The sequence below is a fragment of the Cephus cinctus genome, unplaced genomic scaffold (assembly GCF_000341935.2).
Source record: "Cephus cinctus unplaced genomic scaffold, Ccin1 Ccin1_scaffold0331, whole genome shotgun sequence".
In the NCBI taxonomy this organism is placed as follows: Eukaryota; Metazoa; Arthropoda; class Insecta; order Hymenoptera; family Cephidae; genus Cephus; species Cephus cinctus.
This window is the reverse complement of record NW_014333028.1, coordinates 370,317-386,961: the sequence shown is the minus strand read 5'-3', so window position 1 is coordinate 386,961 and position 16,645 is coordinate 370,317. Positions and strand designations below refer to the sequence as shown.

The 16,645-nt window shown below is 43.3% G+C and overlaps 1 protein-coding gene across 3 annotated transcripts in view; it reads left to right on the top strand.

Moving 5' to 3' along the window:
- The first annotated feature begins 2,664 nt into the window (after positions 1–2,664).
- The window catches only part of LOC107267046 (transcription factor sox-2), a 15,684-nt gene continuing 1,703 nt past the window's right edge, over positions 2,665–16,645 (top strand). The window contains exons 1-2 of one of the 3 annotated variants that reach the window (XR_003059485.1): positions 2,665–3,750; positions 10,815–10,992. Coding sequence is in view for 2 of the 3 variants with exons in the window: in XM_015738257.2 (XP_015593743.1) it covers positions 3,646–3,750 (105 nt within the window). In the remaining variant the exon portion in view is untranslated. Of the gene's footprint in view, positions 3,751–10,814; positions 10,993–16,645 lie in introns of those variants that run through there. The other 2 variants (XM_015738257.2, XM_015738256.2) reach the window with 2 other exon arrangements.

Here is a 16,645-nt window from a genome sequence, read left to right as displayed (position 1 = left end):
AAGATTATGGATCGGTAGAGAAATGTATTTTTTTTTTTCGAAAAAAAAAATTTTTGAAAATTTTTCCGACCCCGTGCCAATATATTAAAAATTGGGTTGCAAATCGTAATACTCGATGGTTTAGCATTTGAAAATTCAAAAAGTCAATGCACTCGGTCATAAAATTAAGATAACGAAGAATTTCTCGGCAACCGGTTATCGGAAGAGCACGCCAAGTTCACGTATACACGTATACGTATAGAAGCCTATAGAAGCCTATACTGAAAAGTAACCAAGGAGTGTATTATGCCTTATGGTTGGTATCGTTAGAATATTTTCATGTAAACACATCGTCGCGCGGTGCATTTAGTATTCTCAAGTTGCAGTTGGCATCCGGTTAACCGTCGAACCGCTCCCACCGTCGCACGGAGAGCCGTCGGTTATTTTTTCCGTTCGGTATAAATTCGATTGCATTTTATTCCTTTAATAAGTCCTTGGCCGAGCCTAACCCAACATACATAACCTAGTCAAACCTAACCTAAGCAAAGCCGTTGACTGTTGGCTAAGCGTAACGGCCGAACAGTGCTGCAGCCAGAAAACAGAAGCAAGGAGAAACTGATCGGGGTCCATCGAAAAAGAAGTTTCGTGCCTGCCGCGATCTGCCGATTCGTGAATACCAACCTTGAAAAAAAAAAAAAAAAAATTAAAAACGCAAGTATTTTCTACAATGAATATACGATTAGACGTAGCTAAAAAAGAGGTGTCTGCCAACGTTGAAAAAAAAAATATAGGAAATCCAAAATTATTTTCAAAACTTTTTTTTCCACTAATCTTCACAGGTCAGGTTTAAATACGATTAGTTTAGACGGTCGCGAACGTTATCAATAATTTTCACGATTTTCCCATAAATTTTACATGAATTTAAAAAGTTTCTAAGTACTTCGATAAAATCATTAATTGATCGTCCGACAGTTTAATCCAAATGGCTTTTTATACGATTAATTAAATCGCATTGGATTTTTTTTTTCTTCTTTTTTTTCAATAATTGTCTCTGTACTCGTTCACTCAATTATAAATTTTTAGTGTTTTTGCCAATCAAACCAATTTTACGACGCCGATGAATTCGCATAGAAATTTCTGAATTCTCCGAGTTATCCACGTGGTGAGTTCTTGAGTTTATTATTCTTTTGTTTTTTTTGCACAACTTTTTTTACACGTGCGTCTGCAGCAATGAAAAGTATATAAAAGCGTCTGGCTGAGCCAACTGTATGCGTGCCATATAGATATACCAGTGGGTACAGACTCGCTAACTGTCGTACCCGGCAATACCTAAAAATGTCCTGCAGACGAAGCCGTTCTTGTATCTAATGCTTTCTCGGAGCGTCATCGTAAATCAACGCACTTTGCGCTAAGGTAACGTTTTCCGAGGATCCAATGGAGCTGTATATAGGTATATAGCGTATAGAGTAACTATTTTCGGAACGTCGGATTCAGAGAGAATTCGCAAGATAATTAATATTATTTTTCCTGTTTCCGAAGAAAAATTGGCACCGGTTAGATTCAAGGGCGAGAAAGCCCCCGTAATTCTTATTAGCAAGGCCAACGGAAGTTCGATTCACGCGAAGGAATAGGTGAATAGCGAGTTTTGCGAAAAATCCCCCCAAGAAAAAAGTGTATTTCGTGAAAATAGTATTCCGAACTGAAATTTCTTTGATTTTATTATGATTCATCGGAATAAGCTTACTTTAGGTTGTTTCCCTTTGAAATCTTTGCTTCATATTTTCCTTTTGCTTGTCCTCGTGTAAATTTAACTCTTTGCGTTTTATCTCGGTCGGTAAAGAGGAAAACTTTTTTTTTTCTTCCCTTCCGCTCGATATATTATTTCGTCTCGTACAATTTCCGGTTTGCGTAATTACACGTTAAACGATTGCTCATTATATTTTGAGATTCATTCGCGCGTGCGAATATTCGCCAAGTATAATTTCGCGGATCGTCAAGGCTATTAAGTATCGTTACGGCTTGCAATAAAGTAAGAGGAAGATGTAAACCGTGGCTACGTACTGTTTTACAAGACGCGTTTTGACGTTTACTGTAGTTGATACGGAGACCGACAGGCTGGCGGTTTGAAAAAAGAAAGGCGAAGTTAAGAGGACCGAGGGGTAAGAAGAAAAAAAGCATTCAAGTATTTACGATACTCGAGGAGTCAAGCATATTTTTTTACTCTATATTTTTCAAGAGCCACGCAGTCTCGCCTCGCTAACGGTACCGTATGAAAGAGACAAAAAATTGGACTTGAAAAATTTTCAAAAATTATTTTCACCCCGCCTCGCAGGGATGACTCAAAATAATTATCTTTGACAAGATATTAATCGCTCCTAGCGATCATTCGTATTAACGTACAAACGAGCATTTGACGATGGTGAATTTTTTGGTGAAATGTACAAAAAACAGGAAAACATGTGTAATTACTGCGAACGTCAATGATAAAAAAAATTTGTAAAATTTATCAAAAACGAAGTTCACATCTTGATAAGTATCTAACAAGATGCTGTGGCCGTTACACGTACAGTAGGAATTGAAGTCGACCCAGCGCGCGTATACGGTACTGCCTACTGCCAATACTGCTTGGGTACACGCGTGAAAAATAAAATGCCAGTCGGAGGTTTGACAGTGGTGGCAGCAACAGCGGCAGAAGCAGCGCGATAGCAGCAGCAACAGCGTGCGCGAGTGAGAACGTCGGTGAGCTTTCAAGGATGAATAAGGATGGGGCGACAGGCGCGAGCCGATTGGCTGACGCCGTGCTTGCGCGACGTGGTGGGGGTCGAGCGCACAGCTGATGCAGCCAGTTGGTATAGTTAGCAGTCTCCTTGGAACGCGGAGTCAGTAGCACACGAGCGCTCGTTCAGCGAGCATCGTTTTCGTCAGTAGCGGGAATAATGTCACCCCGTGTTCGAAAAGCGACCGTGAGAAAATCTTAACGCGCCGTTCCTCATCGAGGGCCGAGTAAAGTACTAGTATACGATCAGAGTGCGAGCCTCCGTCAACGTGGATGAGAGAAAAATAAATCTCGGAAAACGTGAAAAAGCCACGTTAGAAGCTCTTAGCCGTCGTCATAGAGTATTTTACACGGTAGTGACATTAAACTTTAAATATAAGGTTAACGTTCTTTTTATATTAAAAAAAAACAAGCTGTTATCAGTGAATATACTTTGTCAACGTGTACGGAACATTGATTTTACTTTGTTTCTTTATTTCTTTTTTTATGGAAATTCAGCTTTTGCCGATACAACGAGGTCCTTGCCTGTTTCTCGTGTAAATCTCGACGTGAAGACGTTCCCGGCCAGTGAGTCTCGATTCCTCTTGTCGTCTGGAATATCGACGATTTTATGGCTACGGTTTTACGTTCGTTCTTGGGTGGATATATACGCTGCAGTACTCCTGAGACTTATGGGTCTTTCGACTTGTCTTCTATGCGAGTGTGAAATATACGGACAGAGGACTCAATAGCGACTTGTGTCGCCGCTTTGCGAACCGGATTTCGAAGGAACTGATATTCGCTTGAGATCGAGCGATTTATTGTGCCGAGTACATTTTCGTTTTTTGTGTGGTGTTTATCGTGAAGCTTTGAAAGTGAAGTGATCTGCTTATAAATTTGGAAAAAAAAAAATGGTGCCGCAACAGCAAGACAGTCCGTCGAGCTCGGGGATCCCCCTGTTCGGATCCCTACTTGTGGATAAACATTCGACGACGCCGTATTCCGATGCTACCCAGGTAAGGGTTTACTTTTTCTTCTTAACGGCGTTAAGCGATAGGCAAAGGTCGAGAGTGGTTAAAGTAAAGTTAGAAGCGCGATCGACAGAAATAATACGAAAGTCCGCGTGGAATCAGCGTTACGGGAGTGCTTGGAAATATTCGGTAGCCGCGTTCGTTTTATTCGAGGATCGCGGACGATCGTTCGATTGAAAAATAACGAAAATTACGTAGTGTTCCGGATCAGTTGAAAATTTTCTAATTATACAGTGTCTGCAATTTTTTCTGTTTTTTAACGGTCATTAAGATGCGTCGACGTGGCTTACGTTATTGACAGTTATCGTATTCGAAAAATTATTTTTGACTCGATACACGCCAGCAGCCTATCCTAACGAAAGTCAGCGTATCGTTGCGTAGATGTGAATCGATACCGAGAGGCTGGATAAATTTTGTATGCAACAGCCGCGTTTAAATATACCGAGATGAAAGAGAATTCGGGGGGCATCGTCACTGAAAAAGGGACTTGCTTTTACTTTACTTCCTTCAACTTGCCTTACTTGCTTGTAACGGCTCACATCAAACGTCTCTTTTACTATCTGTCGACGAGCGCCGCGTGTATACTTAATACTTTGTAGCATCGCGACGTCTTAAACAAATACGGGGCTTCACGAGAAATTCGATGGTGCTTTTCAAGATAGTAGGATTACAATATTTCTCAACTTTTTCTTTATTTATTTATCTTTTTTCAAAGTCCAATAGCAGCGATCACAGTTTCTAGTGCATCGTTCGCCATTAATTTATGTCAAGTATTGTCATGGAGGAAAAAAAAAATAGGAAAAAAAAAGACGCATTAGCGTAATGAAAATTTGCAATAATTAAAATTCAACGAAACTTCGCAATTTTGTCTTTTCGAAACTGTCAAAGGTTTTTTACCATTTTTTTTTTTACTTTTCAATAAACGCACTAGCAGACTGTCAGTAACGATGGTCTTCGTTAATGTAATTCTTAATGTGCAGTAAAATTTGTTTCTTCGCGTTAACCTTTTCAAATCGAAAATCGACTTTTTGGTAATAACGAGTCTTAAATTTGGCTTTGACTTTCAAATTTCGAGGAACGCCGAACATCGCGGAATCTGATCCTCGGTTATTAACATCGAGTTTATCGTTTATTATTGTTTTCGTTCGCGGCACCCGCCCGCTTCTGCTTCGTCGTTGTTTTTCGTCGAATTAAAAAGTTTTACGTCGCGGAGAAACACGTTAACGTAAAAAGTTTAAAAGTACAGCGAGGCGTTCGGGGTAGCTGGAGAATTTTCACGTGAAGTAGGAAAAAGGAGGAATTTCATATTAATTTTTCTTCTCTTGCCTTCGCATCGTCCAGACACGCGTCCGCATGAAACTGTCACGCGCCTATACGTTGACGTCTCGCGACCACTCATGGAAATCGCGTTTAAACCCGTTTGAACTCGGAAACGCGATATTGCCAACCGCAAAGTAGCCATGCTACGATGTCTGTCCTTCGCATTAACGTTATGCGTACGCGAGTATCTCGTTCGGATCGCTAATGCATAACTGCCGGAACTTTGGAAGGCGATATCTCAGTTAAATGATGGTTGGCTCGACTAGACTAGAATTGTCCCTGTCATTGAAACGGGAATGTTTGAAGTGGGAAATACGGGTGCGTGACTTTTCGTTAAAAAGCTTCAAAATGGAAATTGTAAAGAAAAGAAAAAAAAATTTATTTATAAAATAAATTTAAAAAATTGTTTTTATTTAAAAAAACAAAATTTACGATTTTGTCAAAATTTTGTAATTTTTTTTTTTTTTTTTTTCATTCGTTCTACGTGTTGCCAGGTAACACGCGTGTCGGTCAGGAGATCCGTCTTATCGATTCGACATGACGGATCGATAAATCCGATATTTATGATTACTCGAAGGGAAACAAGAAGGGATGAGACGGTAAAGCATAAGAAGCTGTTAGAAAGCACAACACAGTTATAGTGCGTAACAAGAGAAAAAAAAATAGCGAGAATCGAGTCTACGCGCGTTTCTGTGCGAGATGAAAATATGAGGAACGAGATTGAAAGTGAGAATTGAAATAATAAAGAGAATGGATGAACGAAAGTGAGTCACGGGTATGGATGGGAGTTTGTGGGTTGCGCGGGTGCGAGTCCCAAACTTTTTGGGTCCCCTGTAATTATTTTAGGTCGAAAAATTTTTCTTGCTCCGACATTTTTCTCGGTAAATTGCACCGTCGGAGACCTCGCCGTCCGCCCGCCTCGGCCAATTATCCCTACAGATTTTAATGGTCCAGCCTCTCTAATTCTAGAGGCTGTTCCTCCGCCAGGCTGGTTTGGGAGGCCTCAGGTAGAGTCCCGGGGTCATGCATTTTTTATCGCCCAGGGAAACGGCCGTCTTTTCGACCCCGTAGTCGTCAGTCACTTACAGTACCAAAAGACAGGCGCAACGACTTTCGAGACTGCAGTCACGTCTTTTTTATTTTATTTTTTTCTTCTCTTTAATTTTCCACCTATTTCCTCCCCCCCTGCTACACTGCGCTCGAACCCCGCCGTACCGTCCAGTCTGTTTATCTTTTTTTTTTTAATTCGTCTCATCCCTTCGGCCGCTTCGTACACTCGTCAGGGCCGTCACGCATCAGAAACCTCCTGGTTTTATCGTCCGGTACAAACCGATCGCCTAGAATAATTTCTAAGACCTACGAACGTTTTCCCGTCGGGAATTGTAATGTAGAAAAACAAAAAAAATTTGGATCCCTTGTATCCGTCAATTCGTGGACCCACGTCAGCCTACGACGATTGTAATTGGTCCTCACCGATCTTGCTCGAGGGTCAGTATGAATGCTTTAGACCTGATTAGGTAACTCGGTCTTTGATCTTGCAACGTTGGAAATATAACAGTCAGGTATGACGTGTACGACGTCGCTGTGGCGTCTCGCTCGACGTCCGGATACTTTCTCGCTCGCTGCCTCTACCGCCGGAATATGATTTATGTATTAACCACGCGTGATTTCCGACTAATCTCTTGGATTACCGAGGTAAAGAAGAAGAAAGAAATAAAAAAGATAAACAGAACCGCCACGCCACTGCGTCCTCGTCGTCCTACGCTTGGTAAATGGCGGCGCCACTAATTTCAAACAGCGTCGTGCGCGCGCAGTGTCTTATGAGTACCACGGGACCCAGTGAAAGAAAATAACGTATTACCGGTCTCCTATCTCGTGGGTCTGTGACAGCTACTGATTTCCTAGGAGCTTGATGATCATAGCTTCAACTTGTCAAACTAAACTGCTCCGTGACTCGTTAAATCATAATGGGAAAAAAGAGGGTCGCGACGCCCGTTCCTCCTCTCCTTGTACCTTGTCGTAGAATTGACCCTGGCAGCCTGTAAGTATTGAACCTTTGAATTTTCAAATTTTCCCATTATTATTATCACACGTACGCACGGGCGTCAGATTTTTCTATTACGCATTTATTTTAAGTCCCTCGAGCAACTGTTCAATGTCAGAAACGTTTTAAGTATCCAGTCATCGAGATTCGAGCGACGGATCGGAGACGTCGGTGTTTACTAAACGGAATGTAATTGGCAGTTCTAGAACGAAGGATGGCAATAAGAACGAATAATACGAGAGCCGAGCGCAGAGAGAGAAAAAAAGAATCTCTGGCAGAGGCCCCCAAACCTTCGTAACTTTACACGGCGATTTGAATCTTCTGTTTTGCTTTTCTTCTCTTACCTTTTTCCACGCTTAATCGCCCTCCCAAGCGAAATTACCTTTGGTTCCGCTGAACTTCTCTTTTGACTCCGTTGGCTCTCTCCGCCGCCTAGCCCTCCTCATTCTCCTTGGCCGATCGGTACAATCCCATCAAATTACCTCGATTATCCTGCAGCCTTGACGGCGTGCGCGAGAGCCTCTCTCTAATAGACAGGCACACGGACGCTTACTAAAAAAAAAAAAGAGAAAACCACGTGACCGTGCACACAGCCAAGCGCACGTTTTACTTTTTGTTATGTTTTGCCGTGTTGCTGTTCCCGACGTGCATCGCGCTGCTACGAGTTAACGCGCTTCGTTCTACGGTTTTGTTTCAGCCTCTGACGTATTGTCTACCCTACCAACCCCCCCGCTCCCTCGTCCACCTACGTCTCGTGCCAAGGGGTGCTCAATCGTCGGCTAAGCGAACGACGGTAAAAAGAAAAAGTGAAATACGTCAGAGCCACGAAGGAAAGCGTCCGCGAGGTCTCTCTCGTTTACTTCCGCGTGGGAATCGGCCGTGTTGCGGAATTGCATTCCTTGTTTTTCTCTTTTTCTATCGATGCTCGGTCCGTGGTTGCCTTTTGCGCAACATCCCATTCGCCTGTAAACCGATAAAACCGAGGAGCAACAGGAAAGCCGGGCAAGGGAGCAAACGAACGAGCTAGAACGAATAATCGTACTGGGCTACGAGACTCCAGGGATACGCGTTCCCCGTCCAGTCTGGCTGATCCCTTCGTAACCCTTCGTGGAAGTTCGGGAGGACTCGGCGCGCGCGGAGTGGGGCGCGCCAATAGGACCGAGTGGGGTTAAAAAGGTCCGAGGGGTGGGGTGGACGATTCGTCGGAACTCTCGTGTTTTCCCTTCTTAGCCATAACCGTTTGGCTGCACAATAACAAAGTTGAGACTCGCTGATCCCTCCATGGTTTCTTCGGGCCTCGGCCACAGAAGCCTTTTACGGTTCGTTGTTGTTGTTGTGTTGTTGTCGCTGCTCTACTGCCCGCTGCCCTAGCTATCGTCATTGGCGGGTTGACAGTCTTTTAGAAGCGTTTGTTACTCCGTCGGTGAAACGTGGCGGGCAGCCAACACTCTGGAGGATTGCAACACGTGGAAAACTACTTGTAATTGTTGCAGCTGAACCTAGGCAATATGCTGCAACAATTCTCCTATAGAGCACAATGCCGCAACGCTTGTTCCGTATAAGCGAGTAAACGTACGATGTTGCCGACTGCGAAGGGGGGCCGTCGGGGGAGGGTCTAAGGTGTCTGGACGGGGGGAAACTGCATGCAGAGTCTGGCGCGCATGCGCATACGTCTGCAATTGATGTTTTCACTGTGAATCTAATGGGATATTCCCTTTTCCATTTATAAGCGCGATCGTGATCATTATTACCGATGACTCATGACGCTTGCGGATTCTTTCGGGTGACGCTCGTAATACAATTGGTATAATTCGTTGGTAAGTTATAAGAATTGATTGTTTTTTTCTCTTATTTCTTTTTTTTTTTACGTCCACTCGCCTTGTATTGTTGTCCTTGCGACGGCGAGCACGATTTGTTGGATTGACTTTGATTATTTCGGAGGCTTTTATTCCTTGATGACGGTGCACTCGGTTATCGGTCGATACGGCAATGGTCATTGAGATTAGATTCGATCGATTCAGCCGGGCGCAACCGTCGGCAACTGGACTGGACGGTCGGGTGTTGTGTTTTTGATATCGAGAAAAGTGCTTTTCGATTTATTTTTTGTCATTGGACATTATCGGGACACGGGGGTCTTGTCGCTCGCTTAATTAGTCAAATTATCCGACTTACGATTGCTTTGGGAACGGATTTTTTTTCTGCAATCACTCGGGACTGTCGGGACTCTTTTAAATGACTTTGGGAACCCGCGAACGATTCTCTTGCAGTTCCATCGTGTCAAGAGCGACCGGAAGGTCGCGTACTACGCGTTACGATCGGCGCGTACGATTTCTAGGATTAAACTCCCGGAGAAACCGGAATTAACGAGTCATACGGAGCAGAGTCATTATCCAGAGAGTATTCAATGCTAAGCAGGCGAAGATCGCGCAAGATCATCCTTGATGGTTCGCCTTTTTTTCTTTCTCGTTTTAACCTTTTTTCACGTTCGTTCCGCACGTGTCAGTATTTGTCTCGTAGCTGTAATTCCGAATTCGCGGAATCCAGTGACTTATGTTTTTCACGAAGATCGCGCAAACGTACGTGCGGATTCGTGACTTAAGTATGTCGCTCGATCGGTTCTTCCTGCTGAAGGCAGACCGGTGTAACTCGACGGCATAAAATTTCCAGTAAACGCCATGCTTTCAGGGATAAAAATTAAACACGTGTCTCGCTTTAGCCAGTAGGAAAGTTTTACGTAAAAAAGCAACATAGAAATTGAAATACTACCGCGGGAAATAACATCGCTCTCCGTATACGTATTTCCATATTATCTTTCTCAATTTCCTTTCTCTCTTTCTTACTTATCCGCGCTATTACTACCTCGCTCTTTCGTTTTTCCTCATTTTCCATCCTAACCTCCTCCGCCTCCCGCTACCCCTTCGCTTCCCTACATTTCTAGGCGATCCAGCTCATGCCAGGAGGCACACATGCGTATCGCGCATACACGTGCAGGCGTCGTAATTATCTTGCTCGCTCGGCGGCGGCGGCGTCGGCGTCGGTCGGCAACCACTCTAACCTATTCTATTACGCGAACGCATGCGGCATGCATCGCTTTCAGCGAGTGAAACCGCAGACACTGCCGCTCGACCATTTCACTGTCACTTTTGTAATACCGTTAGCCATTACACTTTTTGCAAGCAGTCACGGCGCGCGTTGCGGCATTGGCTTATCGAATATCGTACGCGTAATAATCGGGCTTCGATAATTCATCCGTAATTGGGTCGGGCGGACTTCCTCGATGGTACGTGGACTATATTCATATTTTTTTCTTTGACTACCCGATATAAGTTTTTTAATATTTACAAAAAAAAAAAAAAAAAAAATTTTTTTTGACTGCACGATTTTTTCTGCCGATACGGAAAATTTAATTTTTTTTTTTTTGGTTATCACGTAAAATTTCCATGGGTTCGATAGTGCTTTTTCGGGTATGAAGAAGGGGAAAAAATGAAATGAAAAAAGGTCGGCGAGACTTTAAAAAATTTCTCTCTCGCTCTCGTGCTTTACTTAATTCGTCAGGACACCCCACGTGCCGTTTGACTGACCTAATTGTCATCGGTATCTCGTACCGAAGTAGCCAGAACACAGTTGCGTGTATTCTTTTTAATCTTTGTTTTTTTTTTTTTCTTTCTATCTCTCCGCCCCGAAGCTACTACGACTTTTTCTATTACACAGCTGATGTCCTACATGTCGCTATTATCGCACTCGGTCAGGATGTCGAGCGGTCAGCTGACTGCTGGCTGGGCTTCTCCACGAGTTGACACGTCGGGCCGAGCGAACGGCGCGCCGCCACGCGGCTGAATTTCGCACTGGGCGCTCGCGCTGATCTACCCGCAGTTCACTCGGGCTGTAGATGCACTTCCAAGTGCATCGTAAATGCATTTCCTTTGGGAAACGTTCCGCAGGAAATACCCTTGTTCGTTACATCCGTCTTTATAATATATATTACGCCACCCTTATTTCCTACCATTTGGTATTTACTAACCCTGCCTTTTTTTTTTCTTTTTTTCTTAAACCAACTCGTACACGCTAGTCCTTGATATATCCCGTCGTCATTTTCGACCGACGTCAAACCGATCTCGATCTGCATGCAAATCATAATTACGTACGATTGTAATTTGTATATATATATATTTATTTATTAAAAAATATATATATATATATATTTAAAATATAATTATATATTAATTAATAATATATATTAATAAAATATATATATATATTTTTTTTTTCATTTATTTGACAAAACTTATCATTGTTTATGTTGGAAGACGGCCAACGCGAATTCGTCAACGGATGTCCACGTTTCGGATGAGCAATGCGGTTTTTAATATTTTGCAATCGAGAATACATGCCGGTTGCGTTTGTTATCGCTGATTATTTTTATCCGAAATCCTTTTCCCGTGATCGCGATTCAACGGCTCCGTCATTCCTTAGCTTCAGCGACGTTTTCTTAGCGTAGAGAGGGAAAGCGAAATTTCAATACAGTCCCGAGCGTAAGTCGCGCGAACCGCGAATTACAAAGTTAGGCGAAAATTGAAAAAGCGAAACGAGATGAAATTACTAATTATTCGTGATATTAAAAAAAATATATATACACGATATTATTTATCCCCAAATTTCATACGCGCAAACAAGTCCAACGTTAGTCGGATTTCAATCTGCATTAAAGCAATGCGACTGCACGCTCATATAAAATTATTCCAATTAGATATAAAATACAATATCAATATCTATCAATTGGTCGATATCGATTTCATACATATTGCTATCAGCCTGTTTTTTTTTTTTAAATTAACAACGATCCAATTCACAATAATAATCGGGCGACTACTCTTCTTTTTTTGTTTCTGATTAAAATTAAAAATATCAATATATTAAAATCCATCGGTATCATTTATCAGACTTTTACCTATATTATCACGAGAAAGCTACGTATACTGCACTTCGTGATAGTTCGTTAATCCTCGTGCGTCTTCGGGATTCCCACGCGCTCAACGTGTGCTCCCTGCTATACTTGTCGGTATATCTCGGTACGTGTTCGCAGACTATGGAAAATGTCAATCGAGCGGCAACCTCGACCGCGTACTATATATATATATATATATATATATATATCGTTGCAACAGATGAAGAAATTAAATAGGTACGCGACGGAATTGCAACGAAAGCGTCCTCGCACTCGCGCAGCTGCGAAGCTGCATTTGCAAAGCTGCAGTTGCAACGTCCCAGAGGCGCGAATGTTTTCCCACGATCAGCAACACCGACTACGTCCACGTATCGTGATCTCAGAGCCCAAGTATCCTTGTATCACCCGCGATAGATAACTCGTGCCTGCGGATGCTGCGCGGTGCAACATAATTTCCCACTTTATTTTTTTTTTTCCCCCAGATAAAAAATATATTCCAAATAATTTCGCTGAAAAAAAAAATAAAATTATGTCGAATCGCGAGCTTCGCCGAAATCCCGCTCGACCCAGTGGCGCCTCGGTCGCTCCTTACAGCCGCCATCTTGGTATAAAAATAAATTTTTGCCCTTCAATCTCCTTAATTCTCATTTTATCAATCGTAATCACACCCGTAGATATCATTTTGAGCCTCGCGAATATCGTTACTCCCGTTGACGATCGAATTTCCCAACCGTTAACCGGCAGTCGGTATCGTTTCCGCGTGGCGCCAACCTAACCTCATTTTTTCACCGAGCAATTTCAGCCGTAAACCGCCGTCCGTCTTCGGGTACGGCTAGTCCGCCGCGAATTCCCTAATAACCTACGGGGGGGTCTTGCGCCGCCTGTGCATGTGCAACACGCGTCCTCTCCTCCTAACCTACTAGCGGTATCGCGTCTCTATCGTTGCCCGGCATCCTTCCCCTCCCCGCCGCCCTACCGCCCCCACTTCACCCGCCCTCTCCTCCTATTCCGCTCCGTGTGGAATCGTGCATCTGAAAGTATAATTGCCACTGTCATATGGAGACTCGCCTTACGCCGCTGTCTAATAAGCAACGCAAATCGGTTCCGAGATCGTCGTCGCCCGGCGCCCTTGTAACGCGTGATTCGATAATTGCATAACGTTTTACAGCCCGTGAGCATTTTCAAGGTCCCCCAAGGAACGTGCACGCTCGATTGGTCGAGTGAGATTTCAGTGGGTAAGGGGGTGGATTCGCATAAGGGCTGGAACATTGATTCTTGTTTCGATCGGCTAATTTTATTTCGATTATCGATTTTTTTTTTTTAATTTACACTTACCGATTTTGTTACCGGGTCGCTGCCGATCGGTAATAATAATAATTACGACGACGAATAAAGAATGCCGTGTCGTCATTTTCCTTTGGAACTGCAATACGATACTCGAGGTACCCCGTAATCTTTTATATATATATAGAGCGTTACGCTCGGTTGGCTGTTAAAAGTGTAATGTGCAGGCCTTATCTTTTATTTAGTCTAGTGTCGCTGTGCCCTGTCGCGTATGTGTGGTACGTGTGTCGGGCTCTGATATCGAGGAACACGAGACGCGTCCGAACAAGTTCGGTACAGGTCGGAGCCGATGCGGAATAGAAACGAGATTCGAGGGCGATATATTGAGCATTTTTGTTTGTCCGGGATTGCCGTGCGATGTTCAGGCGTAATGGACAAGGTTAGGTTAGGTTGACCACGTGGTCAGGCGGATGACGTTATTGTAGAGGAAATCGAATCCTCTTCTAGCTCGCGATTCGTCATTGTCGGTGCCTTTGACGATCTACGCAGACTTTTTTTTTGTCACTCGAAACGTCTTGGTTGGATTTTCTTTTTTTTTTTTTTTTTGGAAATTCTATAACGGGTCGCCCTTCAACCTCTTCGTCTCTTCGGGCCACATTTTCCTCACGCTGTGATTTCATCCACTTGCCGATGATATTCGTCGAAAATTTGTTACCGGTTGTCATTTCTCAGGGAGCATTGGCTGACGTCATTTTTCTTATCTGCTGATCGATCGGTTCCTCAATTGGCGTTTGCATCATCGATCGTTGGTGTTGGGTATGAAAAATTTTTTTTTTGTAATTTTGCAAGGAACTATATTTGGGGTGATGCATCTTTTGGATTTTGACGGTTATTTGTTTTTAAATTTATTTCAACTTTTTTTATCGTGGAGATCGATCGGACGCGCTGATGAAGAATAGAGAGAATAGAGAGAACGGACGACGACCGCGTATCGGGTACGAAGGCAGATCGGTAACCGCACGTTGGTGCAATTCTTTTATAGGACCGTTGGGAATCGATGAGTGATTACCGATTCAAGGTCTCGGTCGAGGGACCGATTTATCGGTATTTACGGGTATCGGGTCGATTCCACGATTAATTAACGAGTGACGTTGCCAGAGGGGTGGGCCACGTACTTCGCAGTCGCGATATTTCGAGTTTACTGGAAATTTATATGGCTCGTGTTTTTTTTGGGGGTTACCCCCCCTTTTTTTTTTTTTTTTTTTTTTTTTGAAAATTTCCACCTCGTACCAAGCACGGCTATCGTATTTTTATGGAACGCGAACGCTATCCGGGACGATTAGATAGAAGCAAGATTTTTTTATATTTTGAAAAAAAATTTCTTTATCACGCCGCGAATCGATTAATCAAATTCGCGACAATGAATTCTATCTGAGACTCGACTAGGAAAATTCTTTCGAGGTCAAACGCCGAGTGACTTAATGGCAAATAAGGAGAGTAGTGTCGATCGATTAGTACCACGTGACCATAAGATAATGCCACTCGATTTTGATCGGGGTCAAGTGCCGAAGGTCACCAGTCGATGTGACCGTCGCAAATTGAATTGCAGTTAGAAATTGTCGCACGCGATTCGAGCAAGGTCCATGGGCAATAGATAGCCAGTGGCATTTCCTGTTGTCGGATTTTCGTTGGGAAGAAAGAAAAATTTACTCTTTTTTTATCTTTTTTTTTTTCATTTACGCAAATCACTTATCAGTCCTCATACCGATCTACGAGTTCCGTGCGATCAAGAATCTTCGGACTGATCGTCGACCACGTGGACATCCGGTCAATTTACGTAGCTACGGTGGCGCCATCTGAACAGCTTTTTACTTACCGCTTCGCCCGGAAGAAATCGGCAACAGACCAATCCCGCACGAAAGTCTTTACGTTCGGCGCGAATGACGCTTCCGCGTCGCGCCGAAGGATAATGACGACGCATCCAATTCCCAATGACAGAACGAGTGCATCGATATGCAGCGGCTGTATAGAAATACGTGGATAAGAAAAATAAGAGCGACAGTGCACCAGTGGGAATAATAAAATTTATTATTTTTCAAAATCAGGATTTACACGAATTAGAAGAAAAAGTATCTCCACGACTCGTGGAAAATGGAGTAAAATTTTTTTACGTCATGATATTTTATACCGTCATCTCGTGCGTCCTTAGAATGACTGGAAAAAAAAAAAAAAAAAATTGAACGCTTTCAGTTTACCCGTCGATCTCCCACGTCGATATAAATCAATAATCCTATGTATGACTTTCGATTTCCTGATGGTTGGAAAATAGACACTTATAGTCGTACTACTAATAATACTTACTGTCAATGTATTAGGACCTGCAACTTTGCGTGCTGCAGGACTCGTATTATTTCTGTGTATATTTTATATGCACACGAACCGTGTATACGTATACGACTGTACTTATTTTTAATCCAGTACCCAGTGGGCCTTTTACACGCCCGAGGCAGAAACTGGCCGCCATTGCGCGCTTATGTTATTTACTATTAGCCTGCAGCTGACGGAAGTGAGAGACTTTAAGGTCAAGCTTGGAGGCAGGTAGCGCAGAGACAGTCGGGGGCAGAGTCAGGCCTGCATCTCAACGCGTTCACGTGGCCTTCGAGAGCTGCTCGTGAAGTCCAGATGGAACGTTATGGCTTTGCCAAACGCGTACATTCTTTTTTTTTTTTCTTTTCGACTTGCTTATACTGTATGCGCCTTGTGCGTATATATATGCTCGCGGCCTTATCTACGCAACGTCGTGCGCAAAGGAGCGTTCAGATATGCCGCGTCGCTCGCGCACACTTTGTCGCGTGTTTTGCCTAAGCAATTTGTCTAACCGGCACAAACGACCGGGGGAAATATCGAGGTTCGCATAAGGATTGCCCTTGTCGCGTATGGTACTATAAAAATTAATTCTAGGCATACCTTTTTTTTTGTTCCTCTGGTTTTTTTCCGTTGGGCCGGCCTCGATTGTACGTTAATTTGAATCGCCGCGACCGTTTGAAATTTGAAATTGTATCGGCGCATGCGCAGACGCGCGCTCGAATTCCTCGTGTGAATACGTAACTACGAGTCGTGGATTATTTTTTAAAATTGGGACATTTTTTTTTAAGGTTAGGTTCAGTAGAATAGGTCATAGGTCGGATGTCGTGAACTGGGAAATAATGTTGCTCTTCGGTATGTGATCTCGTGCCGGGGAGATGCCCGTATTATTGTTGTTATCGAGGCTGAACGTTTGTCCGGTT